Source organism: Rutilus rutilus (genome assembly GCF_951802725.1).
Source record: "Rutilus rutilus genome assembly, chromosome: 15".
NCBI classification, from domain to species: Eukaryota; Metazoa; Chordata; class Actinopteri; order Cypriniformes; family Leuciscidae; genus Rutilus; species Rutilus rutilus.
Window position 1 is genome coordinate 37,695,936 of NC_140220.1, and position 12,028 is coordinate 37,707,963.

At 39.3% G+C, this 12,028-nt stretch overlaps 1 protein-coding gene across 1 annotated transcript in view; it reads left to right on the plus strand.

Moving 5' to 3' along the window:
- Window positions 1-9,887, plus strand: part of LOC311304778 (uncharacterized protein) — a 41,230-nt gene extending 31,343 nt beyond the window's left edge. Inside the window, exons 9-10 of the mRNA XM_084432012.1 lie at window positions 8,954-9,000; window positions 9,081-9,887. Coding sequence (XP_084288138.1) covers window positions 8,954-9,000; window positions 9,081-9,700 — 667 coding nt within the window. The 3' untranslated portion in view covers window positions 9,701-9,887. The remainder of the gene's footprint in view (window positions 1-8,953; window positions 9,001-9,080) is intronic.
- Window positions 9,888-12,028: the final 2,141 nt, after the last annotated feature.

Genomic DNA, 12,028 nt, shown 5'->3' on the forward strand with positions numbered 1-12,028 from the left:
GGGGCGTTCACAGGTTTGCGTGGATTGCCTCAGTCATTTGCGTTTGAATAGCGCGCGCTCTCCGTGGGCGGGGTCACATTAAAAATAATTAGATGACATGAGAACGACTGACATCTCGCTCTTTTCTTACAGATTACATGAACTGAGAATATTTGTTTTTTATATAAATTACTTCATTTAAAAGAAGAGAATTCAAGCTTCGTGCCTGTGTGTCTGTATGTCTGTTTGACTGAGTATACGCTGAGTTATTGTTCATTTTCGGACGCGTTTCAGAATGGACTACACTGGCAGAGAGAATGCAGAACTCGCTTCGTGTTCATTTTTCTTTATTTGGCAAAAAGCACAACACTTTGTTTTTATTGTGAGTATACACAAAAATAATACACACTTAACAGAATCGATTGATGTATGAAACTTGTTTGTAATATCAAAGTCAACAGAGCAAAATGAATCTCTTTTGAACTGATAAAAAAAAAGCGAGCTGGTATCGCCGGCAATACCGCCGACCCCAGGGGGTTAAACAGCTTCATTCAAGCCATCTAACTACTCTGGTCTCAATTCTCTTTCTCTTTCTCTTACTTTTCGTTTCCGTATTTTACGCTGACAAAGGGAATCCCCAGAAGGAATGCAAAGACAAGCAAGTAGCCTCCTGACTCTTAGCTGAACTGCTGCATTGATATAAATTTAATTTTAACAGAAAACTCCTAAGTTCTCTCTACGCAAACTTTAAAAAAGCGAACCTGTGAGAACGCTGATGGCGTGCACATGCGTGTTACGAGTTCAGTCTATAGGTATGCGTGTTTGAATATATGTGCGCAGGCGTGTAGTCCTTCCCTACAAACCAACCCTCAACAAACTACTTGTCTGGCTTTAAAGTTTATAATACAGAATTTTTATCAGAGGTAAAGGTAGTGGGAGGGAGGCCTTCACAGGGGAGAGACTAGTTGACACTTCAGGACTGTGTTGTCGTCGCGTCCAGGCGCAGGTCCTTCGTCAGATCTGGATACAGCATGGATCCGGCTGACTGCGGTAAACCTCGGGATAAACAGAGAGACTAATATTAGCATAGACGACATTCTTCTTTTGATGTAACGAGTATATCAGGATTTTTGACCTAATCTATGCAGCCTAACATTGAATTGAAGAAGTCTATAATGTGTTATGTGAATGCTAGGTCAAAGAGATGTGTCTTTAGTCTAGCTTTGAACTGACAAGAGTGTGTCTGCTTCCCGGACAATGGTAGGAAGACTGTTACAGAGTTTTGATGCTAAATAGGAAAAGGATCTACCGCCAGCAGTGATAAGATGATAAGAGCAAATCTTTTGTGACTCTGATGAGAGCTGTCTCAGTACTATGGTACGGTCTAAATCCTGACTGGAAATCCTTGCAGATATAATTTCTTTCTAAAAAGGAACATAGTTGTGAGGATACTGCCTTTTCTAGTATCTTTGACAGGGGATGCGGTGATTAAGCTAAAGTCCCTAAAAGTCGGCGTGTTCCTTTAAGGGCCCATGGTGTTGAACTATTTTCTTTAATCTTCATTAAGCGCAAAGGAGCAACTTTGTCTTAAGTGCTGGAAAAGAGAGAGTTAAAAGTTTAGCAATATCGAGTTCTTCTAAGCTATCTGGGATGCTGAGATGATGAAACTGATCAGGAAGTTTATTAATAAAGCAATCTTTAGTGGCAGAAGTGATGGGTCTAACATATTTGTAACATGAAGTTTACACAAGACTAGATGATGATCTGAGATGTCATCGCTCTTTATATTTAAAACAAGACTTCTCAGTAATTCTGAAGATATTACTATAAATTACAGCAACACCTCCCCCTTTGCCCTTCAGACGAGGCTCATGTTTATAACAGTAATCTTGCGGGGTGGACTCATTTAAAGTAATGTAATCGTTTGGTTTTAGCCAGGTTTCTGTCAAACACAGCACATCTAGATTATAGTCTGTAATCATATCATTAACAATCAGTGCTTTTGAAGTAAGGGATCGAATATTCAGCAACCCAAGCTTTAGCATTTGCTCATTTGTATTATAGCTGTTTTTTATTTGTTGAACATCAATTACATTTTTACCCTTAGATGGGTTTGGAAGTTTTTTGTATGTCCTAATTTGGGGAACAGACACAGTCTCTATATGATGATATCTAGGTGAAAGAGGCTCTATGTGATGGGATTTATCTGACCTTGGTGACGCGAGGCCGCTAGCAGACGGTTGGTTTAGCCAGTCTGTCTGCTTCCTGACCTGAGCCCCAGCACGTCATGTTTGACCTCTAAGACTATGTGCCATATTACTAGAGAGAAGAGCAGTAATTAACTTCTGATTTATTGAAGTGTTGTATAAAATCAGTATTGCACTTCCACTCGTGCTATTCTGGACAGAAAAACAGTACTTGTGTGATATTCTGCATTAAATGGACAGTCCTAATATTGAATCATCCATTTTCTAAACCCCTGAAAATAGATACATATCCATCTATAATTGTGTTTTATATTTTAGATGAGGGAAGTGAAGGGAAAAATGAAGATGAAGGGGAAGGGGAAAAGAATAATAATCAAAACAGAAGAACGAATGATTATAACTAATACATAATACATCATCACTTTCAATAAGCCGATACTTCCAGAAAGAATTTGAATTGGGTATCTAAGTGTTTCTGTGGACTATTAGTACCCAACCTTCTGCAGTGTTTCAATTGTCAAAATTACAGACACAGATAAATATTTCTGATACAGCTATAATAATATGTTGATAAAAACATATATAAAAAGTACGGACATGGGTCCAATAGCTGCAACAACAAACACATCTGTTGTAACTGGTGAGGAAGGCCATGACAAGGAGAGTTGTGAAATACCATTAAAATGTTGTCATTGCACAGGTGATCATTCAGCTGCATCAAAACTGTGTCCCATGTGGATCAAAGAAAAGGAAACACAGAAGGTCAGATGTACAAAGAGGATCAGTTACCCCGAAGCAAAGACAATGGTGGCTGCTGCCACATTGCCAGTCGGATATCACCTGAATGCATAGAGATAAACCCCAAACTGTAAACTATAGTAATCTTCTCTCAAGGATGAATAATTCAGGAATTCAGAGCGACAGTCATCTCAATCAGAGTTCAACAACTGAGAATCAAAAGGCAAATAAAAAAACAGAAAGAAAAGATCTTCACAATCAAAAGAAGAAACTTCAAAGGCAAGACAAATTAAAGATGTGGAAATGAAAGAGGGTGAGCACCATAGTAGAAGCCTATCTCCTAAAGGCAGAATTAGGACAACTGTTCCTACTCTTCCTAATTGGTAATGGAAAACTTTATCATCCAATGGAAGTGTCGTGGTGTCAGGGCTAATTTTACAAAGTTGTAGCATTTAATTGTATTTATTTGTCCTCTTGTTGTATGTCTTCAGGAGATACAATTATCATCAATTTGACTATTTTTAACACTTTTGGCGCCAATAACAAGCAGGCTTCTGGTGGTACTGCCATTTCAATAAGATATGTGATTTATAGTCATATCAATATTAACAGCAATCCACAGGTGACAGGAGTACGATTGACACTGCAGAAAACCAGTTCCTCTTCTGTGATCCACATGGGACACTGCACAGGGGATCATTCCGCTGCATCAAAACAATGACAACATTTTGATGTTTTCCACCACAGTTACAGCAGACGTGTGTGGTGTTGTACTATTTACGTTCCTCCTGAATTCGACACACATAGAAGAAGAAGTTTTATTTATATAGCACCTTTCCATAGCTCAAGGTCGCTTTACATTGTACATTACAATACATTTAAACACCCACACATACATTACAGTCACATAGGATACATATAGTCACATTATCCAAAATGCATGTTATATAGATATGTTTTTAACTGGGTCTTGAAAGTAGCCACAGATGAGGTATTACGTAGTGTAAGAGGTAGCGAATTCCACAATTGAGGAGCATTAACACTAAATGACCTTCCACCTACAGTAGACAGCCGGAAACGAGGGATGGACAATAAACCAAGTTCTGCTCATCTAAGGGACTGGGCAGGGTGGTAAGGGTAGAGTAGGTCAGACAGATATTGGGGAGCAAGACCATTTAATGCTTTGAACGTTAGAAGCAATACCTTAAAATGGATACGTGATGCCACAGGTAGCCAGTGAAGGTCATGAAGCGGAGGAGTAATGTGAGCAGAACGCCTAGTGAAGGAGAGAACTCTTGCTGCTGAGTTTTGAACATACTGTAATCTTGCAATACGTTTTTTGGGAAGACCAAGAAATAAGGCATTGCAATAGTCCAGGCGTGATGTGATTAATGCATGAATTAAGGTTTCAGCATCAGCTAAAGTGAGAGAAGATCGTAGATGAGCAATATTACAAAGATGGAGTTTTTAACAAGAGAAGAAATATGAGAGCCAAAAGATAGAGTTGGATCGAATAAGACACCAAGGTTACGAATTGATGACGAAGGCTTAACGTGAATTCCATCAATATCAAAAGACTGGTCCATCCTTTGGACTGAGGCAGTAGATCCAATCACTAATATCTCGACATGGACCTGGATCACCTTGTCGCTCTGTCGCTCATCTCCCTTTATTCTCATGGGAGATTTGAATTGCCACAACTTTCTGTGGGGCCGTAATCATTGCAATACAAAAGGAAAGACGTTTGAAGATTTTATAGATAACCATACCTTTCATCTTTAAAATAACGGATCAAATACTCATTTACATCCGGGACATGGAACATACTCTGCAATCGACTTGACAATTTGTCAGGCTGAACTTTTTTTTTAGACCTATCATGGAAAGTTTATCATGATCGTTTGGAAGTGACCATTTCCCAATCATTGTAACCATTAAAGGAGGAGAGGAAGAAACAAAAGTATGAAGAGAAGTCTACGATCTTCTCTCACTTTAGCCAGCAGCCATATCACCCTGTAGCCCAAGACTGGTTGCCCACTGAAGCTAAGCAGGGCTGAGCCTGGTCAGTACCTGGATGGGAGACCTCCTGAGAAAAAAAACAGGTTTCTGCTGGAAGAGGTGTTAACTGAGGCCAGCAGGGGGCGCTCACCCTGTGGTCTGTGTGGGTCCTAACGCCCCAGTGTAGTGATTAGAGATGGCAAAAGTACTCACTTCCTGTACTCAAGTAGAAGTACAGATACTTGTGTTAAAAAATACTCTGGTAAAAGTAGAAGTACTGATTTAACTTCTTTACTCAAGTAAAAGTAACAAAGTACATGCTTGGAAATTTACTTAAAGTATAAAAGTAAAAGTAGCCTTGCGAATGATAACCATTTTTGTATGCAAAGATACCTGAACCACACAAATGTTACTGGAGTGCAAGCTGAGAAACTTAAGTGGATATGGAAAAAAGGTTCTTTATACTGCATGCCATTGCCTACATTTTAAATGGATGTCTGCCAATAGGCCTAAAACATCACATAGCATATATGATTATTGTGACAGACTGGGATACCAGGTTAATGAGATTCTGACTGAGTAGCAAGATATGAATTCAGTTGTGATTCTGTGAGAATCTTTTTTAATCTTCCCCTTAACATTTAAAGGAATCTACATGTAGGCTATGTAATGATTTTTCCGCGAATGAATGCCGCCGAATCTGTCGAGTGGTCTTAGTGATGGGTCAAGTGCAACGTACATTCCCATTCAATTGACCGTTCAAAAAGACCGGTTTGCGAACGGTCTCAAACCATTCCCTTCCATTCCCTTTAGTTACTGTTGCTATGTCCGACAAGCGACGCCGCTCTCACGCCACACCATGTTCTCACGCAGTTAAAAATACATTGCGGAGCAGAGAGGACACTGACAAGCCGCTGACAGACAGGACAGACCAGGCTATTTTTTATATGAAACAAATTCTTTCTCACCTTTAAAATTTGGTCATTTTTTTAAAGAAATGTAAACAATAAATACCGTTTTGTGGCTCTTTAATGTGTCGTGACAGATCGCTGTAGAGCCTCAGAAGCTGCTCGTGAACCGATCATCTCTTCCTTCTAGTTAATTTATAGCACCAAATAAACATGAATGAACATAAGAAGGAATGTTGTTTTTACGCAAAAAGACGTTGGTACACTTCGTTTTTCAAGTTTAAATCCTCCAATGTTAATCTACTAACTCTCCTGACTGCTTTGTCGGACAAAATGGTGGATTATGATTGGTAAGATCGCCTGTCAATCAAACTCCCTGCGTAGGGTTGATGACGCAAAAATAAGACTCCACTGAAATTATTTGAAACTAAAGTAATGAGCCAATTTTTTTAAATGTAAGGAGTAGAAAGTACCGATATTCATGTTAAATTGTAAGGAGTAAAAGTAAAAAGTCGGCACAAAAATAAATAGTAAAGTAAAGTAAAAATATCTGAAAAATCTACTTAAGTACAGTAACGAAGTATTTGTACTTCGTTACTTCACATCAGAAACACTATACTGTCAAAGAGCACCGTCCTTCGGATGAGACGTTAAACCGAGGTCCTGACTCTCTGTGGTCATTAAAAATCCCAGGATGTCCTTCGAAAAAGAGTAGGGGTGTAACCCCGGCATCCTGGCCAAATTTGCCCCTTGGCCTCTGTCCATCATGGCCTCCTAATCATCCCCATATACTGATTGGCTTCATCACTGTCTCCTCTCCACCAGTAAGCTGGTGTGTGGTGGGAGTTCTGGCGCAATGTGGCTGCCGTCGCATCATCCAGGTGGATGCTGCACATCGGTGGTGGTTGAGGAGATTCCCCCTTCCATGTAAAGCGCTTTGAGGACCCTGAAAAGCACTATATAAATGTAACAAATTATTATTAATAGAACAATGATGGCTAATTAAAAAAGCAGTATCAGTTTCAAACTCTTTGTTATGAGAGATTTGCACGCTTTCCGAAAGACAGCCCAGGAGCTGTGCAGAATTTCACAGGAATGCTATAAATCTATAGCAAATGATACTGTCCCAAGAACATCTCTAAACAACAAATCTAGATGGCTTCCATAGTTTGATGAGCAATGTAAGGAAGATATAAAAGAGAGGGAAAAAGCTGAAAGACTTCTTCAGACATCCATCAACTGAACATCTTATCAAGATGTGTAGAGCTGGTAAAAAGAAAAGCTGGAGAATATTTGTTTCCAGCATGTCAACCAGTGCTCCATCAAACAAAATATGGAACTTGATATGAAAAATGAAGGGCAAAAACAGTGTTCCTTAAATACAACATCAAACAACATGATTCATCTTGCCTTCAAAACAAGAAATTGCAAGCATTCTAGCAAAAACTTTTGAGAATAATTCATCAGTTGAGAACTTTCTGCTCTCTGGAGGAGAAAATTAACTTTAGCTCTAGTAATATAGAGCCATACAACCAGCTTTTCTCAATAGAAGAACTACAATGAGCCCTTAAACAAAATCCCACAACAGCTGTTGGACCAGATACAATTCACTACCAATGTTTAAAGAATCTACCTCACCTTTTTCTGAAAATGCTTAGAAGAATTTTTAACTCTATCTGGATATTGGAAGAAATCCCAGCTTCTTGGCATGAATCAGAAATAATACCTATTCCAAAGCCAGGAAAAGACCATAATGATCCCATTAATTATCCTATAGTCCTATTGCTTTAACCAGTTGCTTATGCAAATCAATTGAAAGAATGTTCTTAAGAGTTATATTCGTGATGCTTTTATTAGGAAAGAACATGTCAACATTTCTCTTGATGTGCATTTCAAGAAACAGCTTTAAAAACCATGTCAGTGGGCAGTAGATTATCTGTCAATCCCTGCTCTCTCCTCATCTCCATCACTCTTTATTTTCCTCTCAGTCTGCTTATTTTGTCGTTTCTTCTCCTCCTAAAGGTAAGCTTTGACTTATTTTTAACTTTGACAACTTATTTCACTGACGAACGCTAGGTAATCATTTTTACACTGAAGACTGGAGTAATGATGCTGAACATCAGCTTTGATCACAGGAATAAATTACACTTTACTGTATATTCACATAGAAAACAGCTGATTTACACTGGAATAATATTTCACAATATTACTGTTTTTGTTGTTGTTGTATTTGTAATGAAATAAATGCAGCCTTGGTGAACAGAAGAGACTTCTTTTAAAAACATAAAAAATCTTACAGATCAAAAAAGATGTTAGAAGTAGTGTTATACTATATTATGCAATTATTTCGCCACATTTATTATATACACCTGTAAAAATACTGCGGTCCGGCCCTCAGTGACCTCATATCTGGCTTAAACTCTGGCCCTTCGGCAGTGAGGAGGAGAGTCGTGCGATCGCCCCGAACCCCCCCCCCCCCGCCCACGGGCACGACATGTTAGAGGATTACATTAGGATGTACGTCAGATCCGGCCATAGTTGTTATTATTGCTATTATCTTAATGTTTCTGCTGTTGTTGCATTTATTGAAAACTTAACAACTGATTTTGTAATACATTAATGGCGCTTTTCCACTATACAGTACCAGCTCGCCTCGCCTCGACTTGACTCGACTTTATTTGGTTTTCCACTGTGTAAAAGTTGTACCTGTACCTGCTTCCAGGTACTTTTTTTCGTATCACCTCCAGCGAGGTTCTAAGCGAGCTGAGGTGATACTAAAATGTGATGTGAAAACACGGCAGACTGCTGATTGGTCAGAGAGAATCGTCACTATTCACTGTGTCATCAATGAACGCGCCAGACGGAGACGGAGTATCCTGAATAACCCCGCCATTTTTAAATAGTTTGGCCAGAGATTGCGTGATACACCCATTACCATACACTCAATTTCCTCCATTGTCCTGTGTGTGTGTGTAACGTTAGCAGGTGTGTGTTGTGTAGAAGATTACGTCAGGGCAGTTTCCTGTGGCGTCGCTATGACGACCAGGTGTGTGTGTGTGTGTGTGTGTTTCTTTCTTGTGTTTCTTTAAGAAATTGAATATGAATCATGTTTGTGTTTTATAGTGTGGATCATTGTGGAGAGTTCAGAATTACAGCAGGAATACAGAAATGTAGGTCTATACACACAATCATCTAGTGATTTATTGTTGATTTGTGTCATTTAGTGAAATGTTTCTCTTCTTGTGTTCAGATGCCTGTGATCTCACACTGGATCCAAACACAGCACACACCGAACTCATTCTGTCTGAGGATAACAGGACAGTGAGTGTGTCTGAGCGTCAGCCGTATCCTGATCATCCAGAGAGATTTGATGGGTTTCCTCAGGTTGTGTGTGGAGAGAGTCTGACTGGACGCTGTTACTGGGAGGCTGAATGGAGCGGAAGAGCTGCTGAAATATCAGTGACATATAAAGGAATCAGCAGGAAAGGACGGAGTTTAGACTGTATGTTTGGATTCAGTAATAAATCCTGGAGTCTGATCTGCTCTAATAATGGATTTTCTGTCCGTCACAATAATAAAGACACTGATATTCCTGTCGTCTCTTCATCCTGTAAGAGAGTAGGAGTGTATGTGGACGTGCCGGCCGGCACTCTGTCCTTCTACAGCGTCTCTGACACACACACACGCACACACTTACACACACTCAACACCACATTCACTGAACCCCTCTATGCTGGATTTAGGATTTATTATGATTCCTCAGTGTCTCTGTGTCAGATTAAACAACACACACACACACACACACTCACGCACACACACACGCACACACACACACACACACACACACACACTTGTAAATCCTCTTTCTAATGTCCACATGCACACAGAATCATCAAATCTCACATAATTACAGTTTCATTCATTTATTTTTAATTAATGTTTTTTCATTATTGTGGAACTTATGCTGTAAAATAATTGTTGTAAATGTTTTTTATATTTTATTATTATTATTGTGTGTTATGTTCTGCTGTGACGTGTACATTTCCCCTCAGGATTAATAAAGTTGATCAAATCAAGTCTAAAGATGATTTTGAGTCGTATAGATTGTACAGTAATGTTAGTGACGTTGACGAATTTATTCTCAATGTTTTCTTGTGTTATTTATGAACAGCCGAACACATTCACACAGGCGTCACAGTAATGACAGTGTTGTTCATATTCTACACACACTACGAGTGTCCATAGATTAAAATAAGAACCAGTAACTCACATTATAATAGCATCAAGAAAGTTTTAGTAAAGCAATGTTTTTCACTCCAATTTATGTATTTTATTTTTCTTCTCACACATCGCAGATGTGCATTCAAAAGGTTTCTGACCGGAAATATATGAAGGTAAATCAGTAGCAAAACTCGAGAGCACGTAAATGTGAATTTGAGAACTTGTACAATAAATATTTGTACTTGTACATGAACATTTACACTCACAGCTCCAATGTGAAAACCTGTAAAATAAAAATCTGAAGTTGAATGTTGAAATTTGCACTCGCATACAATAGTCACAAACCTGTATTCTGAATCTGAAGCTGCAGACAAGTAGACACAAATGTGTAAAATGCCATTCACAGAAATACAACGACAGACACAAATTTGTAATATATATTTTGCGTTTAATCTTATGTTCACATTCGCGGTACTTCCTCAATTAGGCACTTACAACTTCTCAAATCTGTCACTGCAATTTCAAATTTCGCGCCTTGACTTTTGCTACTCTTTTCGCGATATATCAGGTGCAAAACTAACTTGTGCACTTGAAACTGAGAGGCGGTGAGAGAGAAAGGGGGGCGGGAGGAGGGGGGTCAAAGGAGTCGTTTTATTGGTTGGCAGCTAGCCAATGAAATGGGACTTCGATGATGTCACGAAACTCGTGTGCACTGAAACGCTAACATGGCTTAATGCATTAGACTTATATTAAAAGAAATAAACGATATTATCAAACTCAGTAAACACAATGCTTATAATGCATACTACAGAAAAGCAGATGAGCACAGAATATGACGAAAGAAAGCAAATGTGTGTTCAGTGCAAATAAACTTGCTGCCTGTGTTTTATTAATAATTTAACGAATTATGTGTTTTTTTGTGTTTTTTTATTTATTTTATAACTGTTGGTCCATTAAGCCTTAAGCGTTTTCTTGATTATACAGATAATCATAAATTAGCTTAAGTTTACTTTTAACGCATGGCTCTTTCACAAACAAAAGATTTGGTTTTCACAAAACCAAAAGATTAAATAAAGACAGACATTCTTTTCCTGTCCTGACTCCAGTTACACTTTTAACAGCTCACACATTTAAAGGAACACTCCACCGTTTTTTGAAATAGGGCTTATTCACCTTCTTTCCTACATTTAGATAGTTGGGCAAATGCATTTTTGTCTCAGTGCATGCGTTGTTTTAGTTTGACAGGGTCGGCGCTAGCTTAGCTTAGCACAATGAATGGAATCCTTTGTTGCCAGCTAGCATGGCCTGAGTAAAAGTGATAAATTTTTTTTAAATAAAACCCACCTAATTACTTGTGGCCTTGATTCACAACAAGTACAAATAGCAATGCAGATTAACACTAGGCGATTTCCTAGGCAGATATAGACTTGGGACTATATTAGGGGGAAGCACAGGCGAATCACTGCTGCTTAGGCGAAGCACTGCTACTTGGGCGCAGAGATATCACGCAAATATCTTATCTATTTGCTGCTCCCAAGAACGCTCCAACATGTCCAGTGAACTGTTCCATCTTGTGGAAACATCATGGATTAGCTTGTGGTTTGGCAGGTGAAACTGGGCCTGCATTTGAAAGTGAAAGTGAAAGTGACACGTGACGGCCAAGTATGGTAACCCATACTTGGAATTTGACCTCTGCATTTAACCCATCCAAGTTAATGCACACACATTAGGAGCAGAGTAGTGAGTAGTTAACACACACACACACACTGCAAACGTGGATACACACACCCAGAGCAGCGGGCAGCCTTTGTGTGGCTGCCCGGGGAGCGATTAGGGGTTAGGTGCCTTGCTCAAGGGCACCTCAGTCATTTCCCACCGGTTCTGGAATCGAACCAGCAACCTTTGGGTTACCAGTCCAACTCCCTAACCACTAGTCCTTGACTGCCCCTGCAATCTGCCCCTGCAATTTCAGGTAGC